We start from the raw sequence: 24,161 nt of genomic DNA on the forward strand, positions 1-24,161 counted from the left end.
ATATAAAAGTTTAAAATAACCTCCCTTTCGCCCCATTCAAAATAAAATAATTAAAAAAAAAAACCTACATACACATATTTGGTATCGCTGCATTCAGAATCGCGTGATCAATATAAAAAAATAATTAATCCGATTGGTAAACGGCATAACGAGAAAAAAATTCTAAACGCCCGAATTACGTTTTTTTGGTCGCCGCAACATTGCAATAAAATGCAATAATGGGCGATCAAAACATTGGATCTACCCCAAAATGTTATCAATAAAAACTTCAGCTCGGTGCGCAAAAAATAAGCCCTCATCCGGCCCCAGATCCCGAAAAATGGAGACGCTACAGGTCTTAGAAAATGGCGCTATTTTTTATTTATTTTTTTTTAAACCAAACTTTGGAATTTTTTTTCACCACTTAAAGAAGAACCTATACATATTTGGTATCTACGAACTCATAATGACCTGGAGAATAATAATGGCAGGTCAGCTTTAGCATTCAGTGAACGTGGTAAAAATTAAAAAAAAAAACAACATCTGTTGTATTGCACTTTTTTTGCAATTTCACCGCAATTGGAATTTTTTTCCCGTTTTCCCGTACACGATATTGTAAAACTAGTAATAGTGTTGAAAAGTACAACTCCTCCCGCAAAAAATAAGCCCTCACACGGCCATATTGACCAAAAAATAAAAACGCTATGGCTCTGGGAACAAGGGGAACAAAAAACGAAAATGCAAAAACGGAAAATCCCAAGGTTGCAAAGGGGTTAACGAGCCCAACGTATGTCTGTGGGAGACTGGAGAATTTTTCCGGCGGCTCCCCTCGGCAGTCTGCAGAGGGTCTAAAAATTGCCCAAATCAATGGGAACAGTGCTCAAATGACATAGGATCAGCATTTCTGACTGCCAGGTCACTGCTGTCAATGTTGCCAGAGATATTACACCACTTTTACGGACTCACAATAAAACATACAAAGACGAAACCAAAATGGATTTTCCTGGGAAATATGTTAAGGAACATCCTTTCCAGGGTAATGACTTGTATATAAGGCAAAATGAATAGCCAAAGCCAAAAATACTCCTCCACACCTTGGGCTATGTTCACACGTAGCGTTTTTGATGTGTTTTTGCACTTTTGCGTTGCTTTCAACCAAGACAAATGCATTCTCTGGGAAATGTCATTTTAACATTTTACAACCTTATCTGGCCATGTGGTGTGTGAGACATGATCAGACACATGCATACAATGCTGAAAAGACATGGGAACAGCATGGGGAAGACCCCTGGAAGCATCTCTGGCTCACAGGTCACTGCCTAAAGGTGTGTCCATCATAAGTGGTCCTTGGCGCTTGCACTTGAAATGTTGCCTTTTAGACTCGTGGAGGTGGAAGCTTTTCACAACCTCATGGTGGCGTATGTGCTCATACTTGGTCCCTAGGCGCCACTATTTCTCCCAGTATCATCTCCGCCTTCCACAAGCGTGGGTCCCAGAACATTACCCATGCCCTCCCCAGTGCACTTAATGGGTAGGACACAAACATGTAGACAGGTGAATGTGGCCAGGGGCGGTACGGAGCCAGTCCACATTAAAAATGCAGCCTAGAGTGTCCGGGAACTTTCCCACACACTTTTCTTAGCCAGGGATGCTTCTTGGCAGGGTTGGACGGGCCCACCAGAGAATCCTCGGGTGGGTCGTGGTTTCCCCATCAATCAAATCCTCTGGTGGGCCCAATGTTTTTCAGTCTGACACTGCTTCTCAGTGGGAGTTTTACTTCACCACAACCATATTCTTTAGCTCGGTGAAAGGACTGGCATAGAGGGAAACCGTATCTACTCCGGCTGTCATTTCTCCGTCTCCAGGTTCCGTCCATTGTCACACATGACCATGCCTGGCTGTATGTTCAGCGGTGAGAGCCATAGATCAGGCTGCTGTGTTACAGCTTTCAACAACTCTGCAGCGGTGGATGGTTTGTCACCTAAGCATTATGCATGTTATCTTTAGCACAGCCTGTTGCCACTTGGCCAAGGCAGTGCTTTCAGCTTGTGACTGATGTGGTCATTTCGGAGATGGAGGCCGAACTGGAGGAGGAGGTGCAGGAGCTGAACAATGTGATTACATTGAGGTTACATTGGCGACTCTGTTTTTTATACTAAAGAAAGATCCTACTGTTCGTTTGTTTTTTACATTATTTCTTAAGACAAATGCATTCACCGGGAAACCTTATCTGGCCATGTGGTGTGTGACACATCATCGGACACATCCTTTTTAATTTATGATGGAGGGACTCAAAGTCATAAAGCCTATTTTTATAGGGCCAGCAGTCTGCCTTCTCTATTGTTAGAGAGCCATCAGCCAGCTATGCTTTGTTGTTCCCATTATTAATGAGTGGGTGTCCTATACTGTTACTGCATATGCAACTAACAATTTAAAGACACATAGAGCTGGGCCACAGTAACGAGTATGACATGTTCCCATTAGAAAGGAGAGGGTCTGCTATACAGTTATAGGGTATGCAGTGAATGCAATGGCTGCCAAAAATTTGGAGGAACTCCAATGCCCCTTGCAAGACACGAAGATATGTTGGTATGGTGGTAATATGGTAGTGGAGGATGAGGATGCAAAGAAGGAGGAGGACAAGAGCAAATACATCAGGAAGCATATGACGCGCCCCTGGGCCTTCTGTGTCGTGCGGCATCGCGCGCACGGGGGCTTACCCGGAGCCGGATCAGATGGGGGGTAGTAGTCCTTGTGGCCGTGACCCGGTCCGTGCCCAGGGAGTCAAACTAAGTGGCAGTCTATGGCAGTAGATGTTAACTTGATCGACTACGCCACCCGTTGAGTGCGGCTTTGAAGCCGCCGCTGCAGAACAGTCCACTGAGGCCAGGTGTATAAGGATGTGCAGCGTGGTGGTATAACCCCCAACGGGAGGGGTATGGCCTCAGGGCAGTAGGTGTAGATGATGGGGGTTGTGATGATGCAGGAAGGAGAGGCAGAGACGTGAGATGCAGTTTCAGGGTTTTTACTCACTGATGTTGCTTTAGTCACTCTGGCCTTGAGTGACCACCCGAGCCGTGCTGCGTCCACCAGGTGCGGGACTCGGCTAACCCCCAGGCAGTTCCGGAGCGTGGTCCTGAGCTTCCCTCTCACTCTCTTTCTCCTGGCCGTCCCCACCAGGGATCCACCTTTGTCCGGCTCCCTCGGGCCTCTTAGTGGTTGAACCTTCTCTGGCTTCCCTGGCCCTACTCGTGGTGTGCCTTCCTGGTGGATATGGTGAGGGTCGTGGCAAAACTTGACCACGACCTCCGGTTCCTGGTTAAGGGTTACTTCTGCCTCTGCCAGCTTGGGATCCGGTGCCCTTTTCTGCCAACCCTTCACCCTTTTGGCTTAATTCTGGGATCTTAGGGTTCCCTCTGTCTCTGCTTCTCTGGGCCTTTCTTCCTCCTCTCTCTTCACTGCAGGCTTGGCCCTGGAGCTGGGCCCTGCCGGAGCCACAGCTCCCTGTCGGCCCTCCTGGCTGAGCTCCTCTGCTCTGCTCCTCCTCAGACTGAACTCGACCAAAGACCCTATTCTAAGATGGTGCCCACCATATATACTCCCTCTATGTGTGAGCCCAGGTGACTATCACCCAATGAGCTCCTAGCTTTACCCAGAGTACTCCCCCTATCTGCCCCTACACTACTGGGATGTTCCACCCCCCTCCCACTCCAGCCAGGGACAGACGCTGTCGTACCTGCACATTTACTTGGTGGGAGTACCGTAGTTCTGTCCCCCGGAAATGGGATGTATGTAGTGCATGCAGCCTACTGAGCTCAGTCCCACACTCCATCCTTACCCGGGAGTGGAATACCACACCTCTGGAGTGAGGTGCAATACCCTTGTAGCAGCCGAACCCTCAGGGTGCTACACATATACCTATGTCTGGGTGTGAAGACAGATGTGAATGGGAATAGAGTTAGACCTCCAAAAAAAAAAAAAGACACTATTTGAGGTTATGTTGCGCTGCTATCATTCGGTGATGTTGAGAAGTCTGGCCCAATCCAGCCCTTGTTCATTTTTATAAAAGTCAGCCTGTCAGCATTTTCAGTTGATAGGCGGATGCACCTATCATTTAATTCCACCGGCAGCACTAGAAACCCGCTCTGACAAAACTCTAGCGGCAGGGCAGGCCAGGACCTCCAAAGGTATAGAGAGACCGTTCATGCCACGTGTCCAGTTTGGATACCCAATAATTATAAGGCACAGAGGAATCACGGAGGACATTGGTATGGTCGGCGAGAGTACCCCGTGCATCAGGGCTTGTGCGATAGGAGGGTCTGAGAAAACTCTCCCAGAACTTTGACAGTGTTCCCCTGCTGGATTGCATTTGTGTCTCTCTTTCCTGTACTCCTTGGTTGTCCAACAGACGGTGACTTCTGTCTCCAGCGTTTTCAGATGGGAATTTTTTAAATAACTACGCAACAATGGCCTTCTGGTACTGCCCCATTTTATTAGGCCTGTCCTGCGCGGGAATAAGAGACAGAAAGTTCTCCTTGTAGCATGGGTCTAGAAGTGTCACCAACCAATAATGACTGTCACCCAAAATTTGGACAACGTGAGGGTCACGGGAAAAGTAGCGCAACAAACTCAGCCATGTGTGCCAAACTGCAAAGAGTTAAGACTTCCATGTCCTCACCAAGAGGACCAATGACCATGCTCTCCTCGTCATCCTCCTCCCTGTCCTCAGGCCATCCACGCTGAACAGACGGTATGACAGTTGTGCAGGTAGTAATTGTCTATAGCGCAGGAAACTAGCTCCTTCCTCCTCCTCCTACAGTTCCTCATTGTCACCCAATCCACATTGGTATGAGAGGATGCTGGGCTGTGTGTACTCACCCTGTATAGTTCCTTGCTCCATCTCATTGTGCTCCGCCTGCAATGCATCCTCTTTGATTGTGAGCAGAGAGCTTTTCAGAAGACAGAGAAGCGGGATGGTAATACCAATTGTGGCATCATCACCACTCACCATCTTGGGGAATCCTCAAAGTTTTGGAGGATGGTACATATGTCCACTCCTGAGGTCTTATGTGTGGAGTGTAACATACCTGGCGGCGTCCTTGCATGGTGGTCCATCTCCCACTGTGCAAGAGGGCGCACTTGATCTCCTGTCCAGAATGTCTCTCTGGCTTCCCTCCATGCTGTCTGTTTGTGTCTGTTTCTGCTGCTTAAGGGCGGCGCCCGATCACTTCCTGCCTTTTGTACCTGCTGTGGGTCACACCCCTTGTGCGTCCTCAGCCTATTGCTGTCTGTCACTTGGTATATAGCTCAGCAGCTCCCTTCTATCCCTGCCTGAGCATAGTGTTTCCTTCAGTGTGTGCTTGCACTCTGAGGGTGCCAGGTCCCGTCTCTTGTCTCCTGCTTTGCGGTATCAGCTCCCGTGTCTGAACTGAGTCCTGTATGTCTCCTGCTTTTCGGTATTAGTTCCCGTGTCTGAACTGAGTCCTTTCTGTGTTCTCTTGTCTGTCCTGTCTGAACACGCTCCTAGCCTGTTCCTCCTGCCTTCTAGTGGCCGATTTCCTAGACCCGCTCCTGTGTCTGGTCTGTCCTGTCTGAACACGCTCCTTGCCTGTTCGTTCCGCCTTCTAGTGGCCGATTTCCTAGACCCGCTCCTGCGTCTGGTCTGTCCTGTCTGAACACGCTCCTTGCCTGTTCGTTCTGCCTCTCTGGGGGCCGTATTCCCAGACCCGCTCCTGTATCCCTCTGCAGTGTCGGTCTCCTCCGTACACTCAGTTCCAGTCTGAACTCTCTCCTGTCCTTTACCTGTTTTGCCTCTATGTCTGTTCCCTTCCTTTTTCTGCAGAGTCTGAACTCGTACCTAACTCCTGCTTGTTGTCTCTGCAAGTACTGTGTGAGTATCTGGCTCTGTCTTTCCCTTCCTGTCTGTTCTGTGTGAACAGAGCCCTGTCCTCCCTGCTCAGCCTTGTCTGCACTCTAGCTGTGCTTGCCTGTAACCCTCTGCCTGTATTGTTCCTGAGTCCCGGTGTGTACTGGGTCCTATCCCGCCTGTGTTCCTACCTGCTAGTGCCTCCCTGTCTGCACTCTAGCTGTGCTTGCCTTTACCCCCCTGCCTGCATACCCGCCTGCCTGCATACCAGTCGTGCCTGCCTATACCCACCAGTCTGTGTGCCAGCCTACCAGCCTGTTCCTGTATTCCCCTGTGTGGGTCAACAGCCGTGTCCGGGGTCTGTCCTGGAGTAGCACCTGGTCCCTCTGCTCGGTTCCTCCTTGGTGCACTGGCGTCGTATGCCGTCGTGCGACCCTGGTCGGATCGGGTGAATACTTAGTCACGCCCCTCCAGGCATTCACTCTCCGGCACGGTCCAGTGGAATCACTACCAATCACACGCACACGCCGCTTAGCCCGGGCGTGTGCATAACAGCATGCTCAGGCCATGGTTCCCGTTGAGCCCCACGGCCTTCGCTCTTTGAGAAGTTTTTCCAGCGAATACATGCATTAAAATAAAATAAATAAATTTTTTTCCCCCTTTAGCTGAGTTCCAGGCGAGTTTCGCACCCGTCCAGATGGATCTATCAGCTCTCGTTCCTGCGGATCCGCCACGTTACTATGGGGATCCAAGACAGTGTCGTGCATTTGTGGAGCAATGCATGCTACACTTTAAGGCCTACCCTCTCTATTTTCCTTCCGATTGGGCTAAAGTGGCCTTTATGATTGACTACCTAGCGGGTGATGCCTTGAAATGGGTCACCCCCCTATGGGAAGCATGGGATCCTGTCATCCTTGACCTGCAGGCCTTCCTGGTGGCCTTTCGTATGGTCTTCGAGGACCCTAACTCTGAAGCCCCTGCTGAAGCTTCACTTCCCAATATCCCGGAGCAGCCCCGACGGGTAATGTGTGTGGGTAGCGCAATAGTCCTCCAGCCCAATGAGACTACTGCCCACCCAGAATCCTCACAGGGTGACTACGCTTTCCGGAATACTTCTCTCAACCTCAAGAGGCAGTCCAGACGTGCTAGACTTAGAGGCAAGCCGTCACGCCAGGGTCTGTCCTCCCTGAGACCTCCTGACCCCAACCTTGAAGTCCCTACTGAAGCTTCATCTCCCTGTATCCCGGAGAAACCCCAATGGGTAATGTGCGTGGGTAGTGCACCAGTTCTCCTGGCTGAAGAGACTTCTGCCCATCCAGACTCCACACAGGAGAACTTCCTGCACCCGGCATCAGATGCTTCTCTCTCTTTAACCGGTGTGCATGTCCAAGGATGCTCCAAAGCTGTGGTTACCTCAGAGTCTGTGCACCTCTACTACCTGGCGGAGGATCCCCTGTTGCCTCCTGAACCCTCCGGGATACCACTCGATGACAAATGGAGAGAGACTTCTCTACACCCGGTACACAATACTTTGTCCGCTTCGTCCTGTGAGCCTGACAATGGGTACCCCAAAGTGGTAGTTACCTCCGAGTCTCTACACCCCTCCGACCAGGCGGAGGATCTCCAGTTGTCTCCTGAACCCTTCGGGGTGCTACCTGGTAGCGAAAGGACAGAGACTCTCCTATACTCTGTACCTGATACCTCGCTCGCTTCGTCCAGTGAGTCCAACCTAGTGTACTCCGAAGCAGAGGTTACTCCTGAGTCTCTACACCCCTCCGACCAGGCGGAGGACCTCCAGTTGTGTTCAGAATCCTTCGGGGTGCCACCTGGTGGTGAATGGACAGAGACTTTCCTATATCCTGTACCTGATACCTCGCTCGCTTCGTCCAGTGAGTCCGACCTAGTGTACTCCGAAGCAGAGGTTACTCCCGAGTCTCTACACCCCTCCGACCAGGCGGAGGACCTCCAGTTGTGTTCAGAACCCTTCGGGGTGCCACCTGGTGGTGAATGGACAGAGACTTTCCTATACTCGGTACCCGATACCTCGCCTGCTTCCTCCAGTGAGTCCGACCTTGTGTACTCTGAAGCAGTTGTTTTCTCTGAGCCTCTGCACTCTTCTGACCCGGCGGAGGACCTCCAGTTGTTTCCTGAATCCTCCGGGATACCACCAGATAACAAAGAGACAGTGACTTTTCCTCATTATGTACCTGATAACCCGTCTATTTCTTCCTGTGAGCTTGACAAGATGTACCTCGAAGCAGAGATTACCCTTAAGTCTCTGTCCCCCTCCAACCCAGTGAACGACTGGTCCTCGAATTCCCTGCGGAAGATTCTGGCAGGCCTGAAGAAGAGGGGGCGTAAGGGGGGAGGTACTGTAACATACCTGGCGGCGTCCTTGCATGGTGGTCCATCTCCCACTGTGCAAGAGGGCGCACTTGATCTCCTGTCCAGAATGTCTCTCTGGCTTCCCTCCATGCTGTCTGTTTGTGTCTGTTTCTGCTGCTTAAGGGCGGCGCCCGATCACTTCCTGCCTTTTGTACCTGCTGTGGGTCACACCCCTTGTGCGTCCTCAGCCTATTGCTGTCTGTCACTTGGTATATAGCTCAGCAGCTCCCTTCTATCCCTGCCTGAGCATAGTGTTTCCTTCAGTGTGTGCTTGCACTCTGAGGGTGCCAGGTCCCGTCTCTTGTCTCCTGCTTTGCGGTATCAGCTCCCGTGTCTGAACTGAGTCCTGTATGTCTCCTGCTTTTCGGTATTAGTTCCCGTGTCTGAACTGAGTCCTTTCTGTGTTCTCTTGTCTGTCCTGTCTGAACACGCTCCTAGCCTGTTCCTCCTGCCTTCTAGTGGCCGATTTCCTAGACCCGCTCCTGTGTCTGGTCTGTCCTGTCTGAACACGCTCCTTGCCTGTTCGTTCCGCCTTCTAGTGGCCGATTTCCTAGACCCGCTCCTGCGTCTGGTCTGTCCTGTCTGAACACGCTCCTTGCCTGTTCGTTCTGCCTCTCTGGGGGCCGTATTCCCAGACCCGCTCCTGTATCCCTCTGCAGTGTCGGTCTCCTCCGTACACTCAGTTCCAGTCTGAACTCTCTCCTGTCCTTTACCTGTTTTGCCTCTATGTCTGTTCCCTTCCTTTTTCTGCAGAGTCTGAACTCGTACCTAACTCCTGCTTGTTGTCTCTGCAAGTACTGTGTGAGTATCTGGCTCTGTCTTTCCCTTCCTGTCTGTTCTGTGTGAACAGAGCCCTGTCCTCCCTGCTCAGCCTTGTCTGCACTCTAGCTGTGCTTGCCTGTAACCCTCTGCCTGTATTGTTCCTGAGTCCCGGTGTGTACTGGGTCCTATCCCGCCTGTGTTCCTACCTGCTAGTGCCTCCCTGTCTGCACTCTAGCTGTGCTTGCCTTTACCCCCCTGCCTGCATACCCGCCTGCCTGCATACCAGTCGTGCCTGCCTATACCCACCAGTCTGTGTGCCAGCCTACCAGCCTGTTCCTGTATTCCCCTGTGTGGGTCAACAGCCGTGTCCGGGGTCTGTCCTGGAGTAGCACCTGGTCCCTCTGCTCGGTTCCTCCTTGGTGCACTGGCGTCGTATGCCGTCGTGCGACCCTGGTCGGATCGGGTGAATACTTAGTCACGCCCCTCCAGGCATTCACTCTCCGGCACGGTCCAGTGGAATCACTACCAATCACACGCACACGCCGCTTAGCCCGGGCGTGTGCATAACATGGAGTCTAAACTGAATACCGGTGGCCTTGTTGATGTTGGTAGTCAACAACTGACCTCTTCTGCTCACAAATCCTTCCCAACCTCTGCAGTGTAGAGTTCCAATGCGTGGCAACATCACAGATCAGTCGGTGAGCTGGAATCTGCAAACGCTGCTGAAGCATGGCAAGGGGGCCGGAAGCTGTAGCTGACTTTCGAAAATGGGCACACAGGCGGCGTACTTTGACAAGCAAATCCAGCAGATCGTGGTAGGTTTTGAGAAACTGCTGAACCATGAGGTTAAGCACATGGGCCAGGCATGGTACGTGTGTGAACTCGCCTCGCCTCAGAGTCGCCACCAGGTTCCAGCCATTGTCACACACGACCATGCCTGGCTGTAGGGTCAGCAGTGTCAGCCACAGATCTGCCTGCTCTTTCAGAGTTGTCCACAACTCTTCATCATTGTGCGGTATGTCACTTTAGCATATTAGCTTCAGCACAGCCTGTTTCTGCTTGGCCGAGGCAGTGCTGCAGTGCTTCCAGATTGCAACTGATGTGGTCATTTTGGAGATGGATGCTGAAGAGGAGGAGGAGGTGCAGGAACTGTAAAATGTGGGGGCAACCCTGATTGACTCAGGGCCTGCAATACTCGGCGTCGGTAGGATGTGTTCCATCCCAAGGTCCTACTGAGTCGCGGCTTCCACTATGTTAACCCAGTGTGCAGTCAGCAAGATGTACCGTCCCTGCACACAAGCACTTGTCCACGTGTCCGTGGTTAGGTGGACTTTCCTAGTAACTGTGTTGTTGAGATCACATCTAATATTGTGGGACACATGCTCGTGTAATGCGGGGACGACACACCGGGAGAAATAGTGGCGGCTGGGGACTGAGTACCGAGGGACGGACGCCGCCATCAGGTTGTGGAAAGCTTCCATCTCCACGAGCCTAAAAGGCAACATTTCGAGTGCAAGCATTCGCGAAATGTGTGAATTTAGTAGTATGGCCTGTGGGGCATTGGCTGCGTATTTGAGCTTGCGTTCCAAGGATTGGAGTAGGGACAACTGAACGCTGCACTGGGACAAGGATGTGGACGTGTTTGCTGATGGTGCTACTAAAGTGTGCAATGACAGGTGCAGGGCAGGAGGCATCTTGGCATGCGTCATAGAAAGGGTATTGGCGTGCATGCACAACAGCGAAAGAAGCAGTGGTGTCACCCGCAGATACTATTGCTGGACCATGGGGTTCGGCCCACAAAGTCGGGTGATTTGCTGCCATGTGCCTGATCATGCTGGTGGTGGTCAGACTGGTAGTTTTGCTACCCCTGCTGATGATGGCCTGGCCGGTGGTGCAATGGCCTTCTTGGTGTTATCTGCAGAGTCTTTAAAAAATAACCAGACTTGGGAAGACCTTAGAGTTGTACTGGAAACTTTCGTCATGTTGGCGTTACGAGGAACGCTTTCCCGCCTTGTGTCTGCGGCCACCACACTGCTTCTTCCTGCCTATTGTGGTGCTATGCCTCCCTCCACCTGTGTGCCTGCTGTACTCACTCTGTATGTCCCCCTGCCGGTTTGGGCCAGTTACTATATCATCCACCACCTCGTCTTCCATTTCCGCACCCTGGTCCTCCTACTGACTTTCTGGCAATTGTGCCTCATCATCATCATCCACCTTTTGTAACAGTAATTGCACTTTCCCACTGTCGCCTTTGTGTGACCGTGGTTGTCTCCGGGCACTCCGCATGGTGGGAGGAAGGAGGATCAGGGTGAAGAATATGCGGTCCAGAGTCACGGCTACTAAGACTTTACCGTGTGGAAGACAGGGTGGAGGTGGTGATGGCAAAGTGACTGGAAGCATTATCTTTATCTGCTATCCAACCAACAACCTTTTGACACTGCTCTGTCTTTAATAGTGGTGTTGTGCAGTTCCCTAGTAATTGGGACAGGAAGGTCGAGTGACAAGATGTGGGTGTTTGTTGTGGCACAATTTAAGCTTGCACACGGCCACGTCCTTGGCCTCTGCATGCACCATCACGTCCACTTCCCCGTCCCTTGCCACGCACTTTGCCCATTTTAAATGGAGGACAACATTTTCCAAGTTCACGAAAAATGGCTGATTTTGGAACGCAGTTATATGTGGTGTCTGACAGAGAAGCACGATTTTAAATAGCAGGCCAGTAATTTATTAATATTATTCTACACGGAGACCTAGTGTGAATAGCTTCACCGACACACTGCAACAGAATGGAAAAGGAGGGCAATATTTTTCACGTTCAGTTCAAATTTATGGATTTTTATTTCTGAAACATGGAACAGATCTGGCTTTATTCTGTAGTGAGAACAAGCAAATGAAGCAGAAAAATGGTGTACTCTGGATTGATTTTTAAGCAAATAACCAGGATTAAGATAAAAAAAAAATTGCCCTGGCCCCTGATATCTGGGGCTATGTCTAGAAATATCTGTAATTATTATAGCAGCAGCACCAGCAGCAGACCAGATGTTCAATGGACCCTCTTGTGCTTTATCATACACTGCAGTCTGCCACATACCCTGCCTACCTGCCTAACTCCTGCTATCACCACTGAATATATGCAGCTGGATTTGTCCTCAGAAGGACTGTTAGTTCAGATGGATATAGAATTATAGATATATGTTGTGGAATACCTATACTAACTATAAACATATAAACAAGCAAATCTCTCCCTGAGGCAGCAGCAGCTCTCCCTACTCTGCCTGTTTTTTAATGTAGACTGTGACGAGCTTGGCGGCGCCCGGTCTAATATAGACCTGATGACATTATGTGGCCAGCCAATCACTGTAATGCCCACAACCAACATGGCTACGGCATTACAGTGAGTGACAGGCAATCCCTGCATGTTCATTGGCTCTCTAAAGAGCGTCAAACAGGCAGGTAGGGGACCTGAGTTCCCGCCCGAGCAACCCGGAAATACTCGCCGAGCTTGTCGAGCACAGTGATGCTCGGGCAAGTACCGAGCAGTGGCGAACACATTCGCTCATCACTATGTGTAATACTTTATTTACTCTTTGGTGGCGCTGCAGGAGAACTGAACACTCACTGCTGGGTTCCACTGCTGATTACAGAAGCTGATCACTGGGGTCAAAGTATCAAGACACTCTATAAAGAGCTTAAAGAGTAAACATTGTTTTAATTTATTTTTCATAAATCGGTGTCACATATGAAAATACAAACAATGTAATCCATCTTATCAGAGAAATCTGATTCTTTCTCCTCCTAGAATGATCTTTCATTCTCAAAATTCTCAATTCATGGGTAAAATGTGTCTTCACTGAATACAAATTCCAATTAACAAGATAGGAGATGACACTTGGTGTTTATAAAGTTCTATGGAGAACTGTAACTGTTTATAGATCCTCCCCTGCCTCTAGCTCCATAGAATTTTAAAAGCACTAACTGTCATGTCTTATCTTAGTAATGTGAAGTTCTTTCACATTGAATAGAGAATGATTGATCAGTCCAGAAGGTGAAAGAAGCAAATTTCTCAAATAAGATATCTTAACCCCTTTACCCCTGGGCCATTTTCCGTTTTTAGCACTTTTTTTTTTCTCTCTCATTCTTCCCAGAGCCATAACTTTTTTACTTTTTGGTCAATATGGCCGAGTGGGGGCTTATTTTTTGCGGAACGAGTAATACTTTTGAACGACACCATTGGTTTTACCATGTAGTGAACTGGAAAATAGGAAAAAAAATCAAAGTGCGGTGAAATTGCAAAAAAACTGCAATTCAACAATGTGTTCTTATTTATTTATTTTTTTTACCACCTTCATTAAATCCTAAAACTTACCTGCCAATATGATTCCCCAGGTCATTACGAGTTCATAGATACCAAACATATATCTCCTCTTTTTTTATTTAAGTGGTGAAAAAAAAATCCAAAGTTTGCAAAAAAAAAAAAAGTCGCCATTTTCCGAGACCTGTAGCGTCTCCATTTTTCAGCATCTGGAGCCGGGTGAGGGCTTGTATTTTGTGTGCCTAGCTGATGTTTTTATTGATACCCATTTTGGGGTACATACAATCTTTTGATCGCCCATGATTGCATTTTATTGCAATGTTGTGGTGACCAAAAAAAACTTAATTCTGGCATTTTGATAATTTTTCTTGTTACTCCGTTTACCGATCGGATTAATTATTTTTATATATTGATAGATCAGGCGATTCTGAATGCGGTGATGCCAAATATGTGTAGATTTAATTTTTTTTTATTGTTTTATTTTGAATGGGGCGAAAGGGGGTGATTTGAACTTTTATATGCTTTTTAAATTTTTCAATATTTTTAAAAACTTTTTTGACTTTTCACTTGTTTCATAGGAGACTAGAAGCTTCGATCATTCTATCGCCTGTTCTATACACAGCAGGGCTTCATCCCTACTGTGTGAAGCTAAAGTGCTCACTTGCTATGAGCACCGACTGCTGGTTGGCACTTATAGCATGCCGGCAACGACAACCGTAGGGGTCTCCTGCAGACCCTGTGTTGTCATGCCAACCCATCGGTGACCTACAGTCATGTGACACGGGCGCCGATGGGCGGCCCTTCCAGCGCGGCCATGTTAAATGCCTCTGTCAGATATTGACAGCGCCATTTAACCTGTTAACAGCCGCAGGTGGATCGCGATTCTACCTGTGGCTGTTAGGGATACATGACAGCTGATCAGATCAGAGAGGGATGCGACCTTGGACGTACTCATACATGCGAGGTCGTTAAGGGGTTAATGTCAGGGTAGCCTTTTAAATAGAATCTGTTACCCGGTTTTTGCTGCTCCATCTGAGAGCAGCAAGATGTAGGGGCAAAGACCCTGATTCTAGTGATATGCCACTTCCTGAGCTGCTTGCTGCAGTTTTAATAAAATCCCTTTTTTTATTTGCTGCAGATCTAACATTTCCCTGAATGGTGAGCTCTGTATAACCCTGGAGTGCTAGACCCCAATTCAAACCTGTTACAGGATATCTTCCTATCTCTTATAATCATCATCTTCTTGCAGAGGCTGTAAATGCAACCATTATTTCTACATCCCTGCATACAGTACAGACCAAAAGTTTGGACACACCTTCTCATTTAAAGATTTTTCTGTATTTTCATGACTATGAAAATTGTACATTCACACTGAAGGCATCAAAACTATGAATTAACACATGTGGAATTATATACTTAACAAAAAAGTGTGAAACAACTGAAAATATGTCTTATATTCTAGGTTCTTCAAAGTAGCCACCTTTTGCTTTGATGACTGCTTTGCACACTCTTGGCATTCTCTTGATGAGCTTCAAGAGGTAGTCACCGGAAATGGTCTTCGTACAATCTTGAAGGAGTTCCCAGAGATGCTTAGCACTTGTTGGCCCTTTTGCCTTCACGCTGCGGTCCAGCTCACCCCAAACCATCTCAATTGGGTTCAGGTCTGTGTTTGGGGTCATTGTCCTGTTGAAAAATAAATGATGGTCCAACTAAACGCAAACCAGATGGAATAGCATGCCGCTGCAAGATGCTGTGGTAGCCATGCTGGTTCAATATGCCTTCAATTTTGAATAAATCCCTAACAGTGTCACCAGCAAAGCACCCCCACACCATCACACCTCCTCCATGCTTCACGGTGGGTACCAGGCATGTAGAGTCCATCCGTTCACCTTTTCTGCGTCACACAAAGACACAGTGGTTGGAACCAAAGATCTCAAATTTGGACTCATCAGACCAAAGCACAGATTTCCACTGGTCTAATGTCCATTCCTTGTGTTCTTTAGCCCAAACAAGTCTCTTCTGCTTGTTGCCTGTCCTTAGTAGTGGTTTCCTAGCAGCTATTTTGTCATGAAGGCCTGCTGCACAAAGTCTCCTCTTAACAGTTGTTGAAGAGATGTGTCTGCTGCTAGAACTCTGTGTGGCATTGACCTGGTCTCTAATCTGAGCTGCTGTTAACCTGCAGTTTCTGAGGCTGGTGACTCGGATAAACTTATTCTCAGGAGCAGAGGTGACTCTTGGTCTTCCTTTCCTGGGGCGGTCCTTATGTGAGACAGTTTCTTTGTAGCGCTTGATGGTTTTTGCAACTGCACTTGGGGACACTTTCAAAGTTTTCCCAATTTTTCGGACTGACTGACCTTCATTTCTTAAAGTAATGATGGCCACTCATTTTTCTTTACTTAGCTGCTTTTTTCTTGCCATAATACAAATTCTAACAGTCTATTCAGTAGGACTATCAGCTGTGTATCCAGCTGACTTCTGCACAACACAACTGATGGTCCCAACCCCATTTATAAGGCAAGAAATCCCACTTATTAAACCTGACAGGGCACACCTGTGAAGTGAAATCCATTTCCGGTGACTACCTCTTGAAGCTCATCAAGAGAATGCCAAGAGTGTGCAAAGCAGTCATCAAAGCAAAAGGTGGCTACTTTGTAGAATACAAGACATATTTTCAGTTGTTTCACACTTTTTTGTTAAGTTATTAATTCCACATGTGTTAATTCATAGTTTTGATGCCTTCAGTGTGAATGTACAATTTTTATAGTCATGAAAATACAGAAAAATCTTTAAATGAGAAGGTGTGTCCAAACTTTTGGTCTGTACTGTACATGTGTACAGTATGTCTATGTTTTTTATCTTCCCTAATTAATAGCTTAGTAATCTGTACTCTGTTTCCTCCCTTGCTATAAAGAAATCAGTTTTCCTTGTACTGACCACCTAGGGAGCTTGTGGTGGGCTTGTGTCTTTACACAGTAGGCAGGCAGAAGAAGCAGAGCTGCGGAGAGGAAGGAGAACAGCAGCCTGGACCCATAGGCATGGATATGATCCTGTGATTACAGAAAAGCAGCAAGAACTGAGGGGAATATCAGACAGTCATTGTAGATATACATTCGCTTTAAATGTGGATATCTTACCAATATTCCAGACCATATTGCGATACCACTGCGGGCCGAAACTGGCATGTAAAAATAATATCTTCGACTGTAGACTATTGATGTAAGAATGCCGATGGATATAAAAAGGATCCCAGTAAATATCTGTGCTGTCTGCAAAATAAGAGACATTTATTTATTTGTATGAGACCAACAAGTTATATTGCCAGGAAAGGAGTATAAACCTATAAGTATACGAAATGTCAAAGTATAGCGAGGCTTACTAATGGTGATGGGTGGTTATGGATTTGACATTGGGTTAAACCAGGGAGCGGAGTCTAAGAGATTGTGATCATGTAGTCCCCAAGCTGATATCCTCGGAGTAATAGCCCCCTCAAGGAATGTAACTAGATGTGTGGTAGGCACCTTGAACGCTTAGGTGATTCACAGAAGTTTATAACATTGAGCTGTGAAAATAATGAAAAAAAACACAAACATTTTTCCCACAAAAATGTTCGTTTAGGTCCAATTTTTTTTTTTTTTCACAAGGAGAAATTACACAATACAATTTGCTGTGCAATTTCTCCTACGTATGCCAATACCCCATATGTGGTTGTAAACTGCTTTTGAGGCACAGTGCAAAGCTCAGAAGGGAAGAAGAGCCATATTGGACTTCAGATTTTGCTGGAATGGTTTGAGGGTGCCATGTAACATTGGCAGAGACCCAGAGGTGCCAGAACGACAAAAACTCTGCATAAGCGACGTCATTTTACAAACTACACCTATCAATGAATTAATCTATGGGTGCAGTGAGCATGTTGACACTACATGTGCCTAACAGAGATTTATACCATTGGGCGGTGAAGAAAGAATAATTACATTTTTACCTCTAAAATGTTGTTTTATCCCCAAATGTTTAATTAGTATAAGGGCTAAGAGGAAAAAATGGACGTCACAGTTTGTCGTGCAATTTCTCCTGAGTACGCCAATACCCTACATGTAATCGGGAACTACTTTTCAGGCACAGTGGAAAGCTCAGAAGGGAAGAAGCATTATATTATAACACAGATTTTACCGTTATGGTGCCATGACCCACTGGAAGAGCCTCTGAGGTGCCAGAACAGCAGAACCCCCCCATAAGTGACCCCATTATACAAACTACATCTCTCAATGATTCATCTAGGGGTGCAGTGATCATATTGATACCTTGGGTTTGTCATAGAAGTTTATACCATTGGGCAGTGTAGACACAATAATTAATTAAATTTTTACCCCCCCTCCCCCCATTTTTTTTAGTCCTAGATTTTACAAAAGGGAAATGGCTAAAATTGGCACCAAAATGTGTCACACAATTTCTGCTTAACGTGGAAATACCCCATATGTGGCTGTACAGTACTGCTTAGCCATACGGTGAGTCTCGCGAGGGACGGAGAAACTGACACCTATTTCTGGAGCGGTTGGGAGGATCGGCTTGTGTTACTCAATGTTGCTGTAAATCCTGGCAGAGCACAACTGTATTAACAAATAGGACATGGACTTACCCCTAAAACTTCAGGTTCTCCCCTGTAAAATGTAACAACTTGCTTGGGCATGCTGGTTGGAGCAGCGCCAGTCTCTCCTTCCTCAGGTCCATTTCCTTGATCACTTTGGGGTCTCACCTGAGAGATAACCACAACACCACCCGCATCTGCTACAGCTGTAGACATGAATCTTAAAATGCAAAGGCAAGTGATATAAATTACATTTTAATGTATGAAAACAACATTTCTATTTCTTAAATCTACGGAAAAAAAGACTTAAAAAAAAGCTTATATTGCTTTTTCACATTTATTCATCTCCTAAAAAAATGAATAAAAAAAAACTTAAAAAAAACACCTCAGTCCAAAGTGGTACTAATGATAACACTGACTCATCCCACAAAAAAAATTACCTATGGCTCTGAAAACTTGGCAAAACAAAAGCTAATGATTTTTTTTTAATTGATTCTATTTCACAAATCTAGGAAAGCAAAATAAAAAATTATGCACAATTGGTATCGTCATAATCGTACGGACATGTAAAACAAAGCCAACATGTCACTTTTACTGCACAATGAATGCCTTAAAAAAAACCCTAACAAAGAAACCTTTAAAATTTTAATAAATTACAGAGTGCTATTTTTGCTCCGTTTTTACCCCCTAAAAGATGATTAAAAGTTTTTCAACACATTATTGACCTGAGTCAACATTTGAACGTTTAAGTCACTTTCATAACTTGTCGTTTCTGCTGAGAGAAAAGGAAGCTGGAAAAAAAACAATAGAGTCTTGTCCATATTACATAAGAAATCAGTAGTAGGGAATTTTCTCACCTGGCAAAGTTGTGCGACCACAACAATATGATAGTGAATGATAATGGCTGCTGCAGAGCAGCAAAGTGATCCAGGATAAAAAATAAGGAACAGAGTTTTTTCTGCACTGCCAAAGAGTGCAAAATTGAGATTGGATGAATGGACCCAGGAAACCAGAAGAAATTCAAATGCGCTTGTATTGTCAATTGAATTTATGAATTTTGCATTGTACATTTTCGAAAATATGTCAAAAAATGCGACATAGTTGACATACATAAAAACACTTTGGGGGGGGGGAGAGGACTGGAGAAGAGTTGTGCCAAATTTTGTGACTTTCTAGAAAGAATTGCATTTCCTGACTGTCTAAAACAGCCGCATTGACATAAAAACTAACTAAACCGCAAAAGGCAATCAGAAAAAAGGTGCAAATCGTTTGATGAATTTTTTGCAAACCACAAAGTCACTACTTGAAAGGTATTCACCACCTCCATCAAAAAAAAAAAAAAACAGTCAGAAACGCAATATTGAATCTGACCCTATATTGAATATACATAGACTTAAAACAATAATATTGCTCTTGGAACACAAAAAAAGAAAAAGAAATGGCTTAGGTCCTAAATAGGGGGGTCCTTAAGGGTTAATATTAGATCTGTTGGGGTCTTTTTCCTGTTTATGTCCAGAGACTGAAAGTGAGTTGCAGAACTGAACACAACAGCATTAAACTCTCTCCTGTCTTCATAGTTTGCTACAATGTATCATATTAGTTTGCTACAAAGTATCACTGAACAGAGTTGCTACAAAGTATCGCAGAATGGATCAGTGTAGAGTTCATGCTCTGTAGATCTTTAGCACCTTGTGCTGCCAGACCTGAAGGAGACTTACCCAGAGGTTTCCTCCCCGATGGTCCAGAAAGTATGAAGGAGCTGCTTACAGAAATTGCACAATGCTCATGTGACTCCATATAGGGAGGAGGACTTATGGGTTTCCTTGTTCCTGTTACATGTGCCACTTCAGATCAGTTCTTTTAGATACTTTTTCAGTTTTGTATAGAAATATCAGTGTATACTAATTCTGCTTTAAAGGATTTATTTAATTTGACAGTTTGCAGCACTGCCGTCCTATGGAGCACTGAGAGGCCTTGGGTTCAAATCCAACTAAGGACAATATCTTCTTGGCATAGATCTCCACTCACATCTCATACACACCTTGAAGGGTTAATTGGCTTCATAAAACTTACTGGTGGGCGATATGAAAATTAAAAGGACTGGAGTGAGTGATGAGACTGATAAATGTTTGTACATATAAATATCTGATTGAGAATTCAGCTATTCCAGCCAGACCTCTTAGGTTAGGTTCCCACGATGAGTTTTTGGCACTGCGTATTTAAGTTGTCTCAAAGTTCCAGCAAAGTGAATACAATTTATAAAACCATTCCAGCCAGATCCATATTAATTATATCTGAATATATGTAATTGTGTTTTGCATTTTTTCTTTGTTTTTTTTTTCCCTTTGTTTTCTCTTTGCGGAGGTTGTAGACTTTTATTCACCATTTGACTTTTTTTTTTTTTTTTTAGTTGTGCTGCAGTAATATGTCCAGTAATTTGCAGTGTTCACGCGGCAAAAGTTTCAAAGCATTGTATATGGTTAGAAAAAAAATGTCTGCTTTCTTACACAAAAAGCACGCTACCTGTAAATGGGCTGTATTTAACATTAACCCCTTCACAACCTTTGGATTTTGCATTTTTTTGCTCCCTTTCTTCCCAGAGCCATAACTTTTTTTTTATTTTTTAGTCAATATGACCGCGTGAGGGCTTGTTTTTTGCGAGACAAGTTGTAGTTTTGAACGACACCATGTAGTGTATCGGAAAATGAGAACAAAAGTGCGCTGAAATTGCAAAAAAGTGCAATTCCACAATTTTTTTTTTTTACCATGTTCACTAAATGCTAAAACTGACCTGCCATTATGATTCTCCATGTCCTTACGAGTTCCTTAATACCAAACATTTATATATTTTTTTCTTTTAGTGATGAAAAGAAAATCCTAAGTTTGGAGAAAAAAAGTTACCATTTTCCGAGACCCGTAGCATCTTCATTTTTCGTGATCTATGGCCGGGTCAGGGCATATTTTTTGCACGCCAAGCTGATGGTTTTATTGATACTATTTTGGGGTTGATTGCATTTTATTGCAATGTTGCGGACACCAAAAAAATTAAATTCTTGTGTTTTGACTTTTTTCTCGATTTTTGCGATTCAATCGGCGGCTGTTAGGGGCACATGTCAGCTGATCAGATCAGCTGTCATGTGCCTGAAAAGGTGCGGGCTCAGCGCTGGAGCCCGCACCAAAGAGGGGCTAGCGACCTATGACGTACCTACACTACCGTTCAAAAGTTTGGGGTCATCCAGACAATTTTGAGTTTTCCATGAAAACTCACACTTTTATTTATCATATGAGTTGCAATATGATGAGAAAATATAGTCCAGACATTGCCAAGGTTAGAAATAATGATTTTCATTTGAAAGAATAATTTTCTCCTTCAAACTTTGCTTTCGTCAAAGAATGCGCCCTTTGCAGCAATTACCGCATTGCAGACCTTTGGCATTCTAGCTGTTAATTTGCTGAGGTAATCTTGAGAAATTTCCCCCTGTGCTTCCTGATCCCCTCCCACAAGTTGAATTGGCTTGATGGGCACTTTTTGCGTACCATAAGGTCAAGCTGCTCCCACAACAGCTCAATGGGGTTGAGATCTGGTGACTGCGCTGGCCACTCCATTACAGATAGAATACCAGCTGCCTGCTTCTTCCCTAAATAGATCATGCATAATTTGGAGGTGTGCTTTGAGTCATTGTTCTGTTGTAGGATGAAATTGGCTCCAATCAAGCGCTGTCCACAGGGTATGGCATGGCGTTGCAAAATGGAGTGATAGCCTTCCTTATTCAAAATCCCATTTACCTTGTACAAATCTCCCACTTTACCAGCACCAAAGCAACCCCAGACCATCACATTACCTCCACCATGCTTGACAGATGGCGTCAGGCACTCTTCCAGCATCTTTTCAGTTGTTCTGCATCTCACAAATGCCCAGGTGTTGTAGGGAAGTCATACGGGCACGTGGAGGTCACACACAATACTGAGCCGCATTTTGACTTGTTTTAAGGACATTACATCAAAGTTGGATCAGCCTGTAGTGTGTTTTTCCACTTTAATTTTTGGGGTAACTCCAAATCCAGGCCTCCATTGGTTAATAAATTTGATTTCCATTGATGATTTGTGTGTGATTTTGTTGTCAGCACATTCAACTTTGTACAGAACAAAGTATTCAATGAGAATACTTCATTCATTCAGATCTAGGATGTGTTATTTGAGTGTTCCCTTTATTTTTTTGAGCAGTGTATATATTATTAGTTAATAATAAATACTAGAATAATGCAATCCTTTGCTTATTGAAAATAATGTTTTTTATTGTGTTTTGTCCATTTAATATAAAAAACAAGCTCTCTAAATGGGTCAGATAATAATGAGCTCTGCCATTTATTATGAATATTCTTATATCAGATCCTTGTTTTGTGCCATAATCCTTTAAGATCTGCTCAGGAGTCCAGCGTAATTGCGGAGGGTGGAGGCGCTTCTGTGGTTGTAACTGGAGCATTCAAAGTAGTAGCTTGATAGATGACCACACTCTAAAATAAATACATTGAATATTAACGTATGTCAATCTTTAATGGGTGTTATTCTATTAAAATACATTATAAATTAATAGATTTTTACAGAGTTCCATTGGTTCGAAAAAAAATTCTACAAATTGTTCACACAGGTTTTATTAACATGGATTTATTTGTTTTGCACAGTACTATATATGAACTAGTAAATGGGTTATTGTCTTGTTTTCTATGATACTCTGAGCACTTTTTTCACTCAATAAAAGTAGATACTGCTTATGCGAAAGTATTGAAAACATATTTTTGACTGGTAGCTCACCATTTCTTCGTAAGATGTACGGCATATAGTCCTGCATCCAAACACTGATGTAGATATGGTGATGCAAAACATTAGTATGGTAAGTAAAAACATGTATATTATGATGCCACTAAAGCACACCTAAAATAGAAAAAAAATAATGTGTCGAAAACTGAAAATAAAGGTACAAAATATGAAATTTCTTGTTCATTGAATGGAGAGTAAGAGAATATGTGTTAAAACAAATTTGTATGGATTTCTCATATTCCACAAGCAACAACATGAATTCAGGCTATTGCATTACACTTTTGTACTTTATTTGTTCTTCTTGATCAGTCTTTATCAAGAAAACATTGACTGGGATGTGTAAAGGCAGCTATCACACTCAGGCTCTGGTTCCTGGTCAACGTTCATCATCATCGGGTCTCACTGAGCGCAGCGAGACCCGGCTTCTCTGATGAACATTGTAGTCACTACCTGGCACCTGTGAATAGCAGGAACTTTCCTGCTATTCACAGTCGCCGAAGACATCGGGGAAAGTGGGCTATGGTGGAGCTTTGTGGGAACATTTTGGGTAATTGGTGAACGAGGGCGTGTTTATAGTTTTTATTTCTGCCTTTTTATGTTTTTAAGGTATCTGTGGCGCCCCTGCGGGTCCAGTTGCCACAGAGGTACTGCATCTCATCCAGAGGTGTGGTACCCCACTCTCAAGTAAGGAGGGAGCACTACCCGGGACCCACCCACCTACATCCAACACTACACCACTCCAGACCAGCAGGCGGGGCAAGATGCACTTGGTCACTGCTGAGCCCTGTCCCTGGCTGGAAGGGGGGGAACCAGAAGAGAGGGAACCATGTAGTGGGTGTGGGTGGAGGAAGAGGTTCAGGGGAGCACTGAAGTGGGAGAATAAAAGGAAGGTGGAAAGTTCTAAAAGAGGCCAGTCTCCTGTTCCAGTGTTTGGAGCAGGAGGTCAGTTCTGCTCAGGAGAGCAAGGAAGGAGAGAGAGGAGTCGGGCCCAGTCAGAGAGGCCCAGGAGGTGGAAAGTGAGGAGAGAAGACAGCAGGAGTGAGAAAGGCTCCAGAGAGATAGAAGGGATCCCAGGGGCACGGCGAGTGCGGATGCCACCAGTGGGCCCGAATTCACGCTGACGTGGAGGGATCAGGCCGCAGTAGGGGACTGGCCCCAGCCTAGTGGAGTACTTTAGGTCTCAGCTAGCAAACCGGAGGCTGCATTTCAGGTGCTGCAGCCACACTCAACACCTAATCGCCGAAAAGGTGGCCATAGAGGACCCAGTGGACAAAGAGGGCGTCGCCCGACAAGGCCCGGGGCCACTGGCTTGGGACACTGGGTGTGAGGCGCAGGGCAGGAGGGAGAGAGCCAGCGCAGAGAGACGACCAGGAAAGGTACATAGAACGGGGTCCCGTCTAAGTGCTCCTGAGATACCTGAGAGTTTGCTGGATCACTACCCCGGAGGACACAGGACG

General features: G+C 45.7%; 2 protein-coding genes across 5 annotated transcripts in view; both read right to left on the minus strand.

Annotated features, from left to right (window-relative positions):
* Window positions 1-19,754, minus strand: part of LOC141171543 (membrane-spanning 4-domains subfamily A member 4A-like) — a 104,255-nt gene extending 84,501 nt beyond the window's left edge. For both annotated transcript variants that reach the window (XM_073655224.1, XM_073655223.1), the window contains exons 1-3: window positions 19,605-19,754; window positions 17,938-18,106; window positions 16,439-16,570 (exon numbers count right to left, since the gene is read on the minus strand). In XM_073655224.1, coding sequence (XP_073511325.1) covers window positions 16,439-16,570; window positions 17,938-18,102 — 297 coding nt within the window. In that variant the 5' untranslated portion in view covers window positions 18,103-18,106; window positions 19,605-19,754. The remainder of the gene's footprint in view (window positions 1-16,438; window positions 16,571-17,937; window positions 18,107-19,604) is intronic.
* Window positions 19,755-22,161: 2,407 nt separating this feature from the next.
* The window catches only part of LOC141171544 (membrane-spanning 4-domains subfamily A member 4A-like), a 36,002-nt gene continuing 34,002 nt past the window's right edge, over window positions 22,162-24,161 (minus strand). For 2 of the 3 annotated variants that reach the window (XM_073655225.1, XM_073655226.1), the window contains 2 exons: window positions 22,699-22,818; window positions 22,162-22,400 (listed from right to left, as the gene is read on the minus strand). In XM_073655225.1, the coding sequence (XP_073511326.1) occupies window positions 22,311-22,400; window positions 22,699-22,818 (210 nt within the window). In that variant the 3' untranslated portion in view covers window positions 22,162-22,310. The remainder of the gene's footprint in view (window positions 22,401-22,698; window positions 22,819-24,161) is intronic. The other variant, XR_012252338.1, reaches the window with a different exon arrangement.

This window comes from Phyllobates terribilis, unplaced genomic scaffold, assembly GCF_046119375.1.
Source record: "Phyllobates terribilis strain yellow unplaced genomic scaffold, ASM4611937v1 Scaffold_12__6_contigs__length_324123572, whole genome shotgun sequence".
NCBI classification, from domain to species: Eukaryota; Metazoa; Chordata; class Amphibia; order Anura; family Dendrobatidae; genus Phyllobates; species Phyllobates terribilis.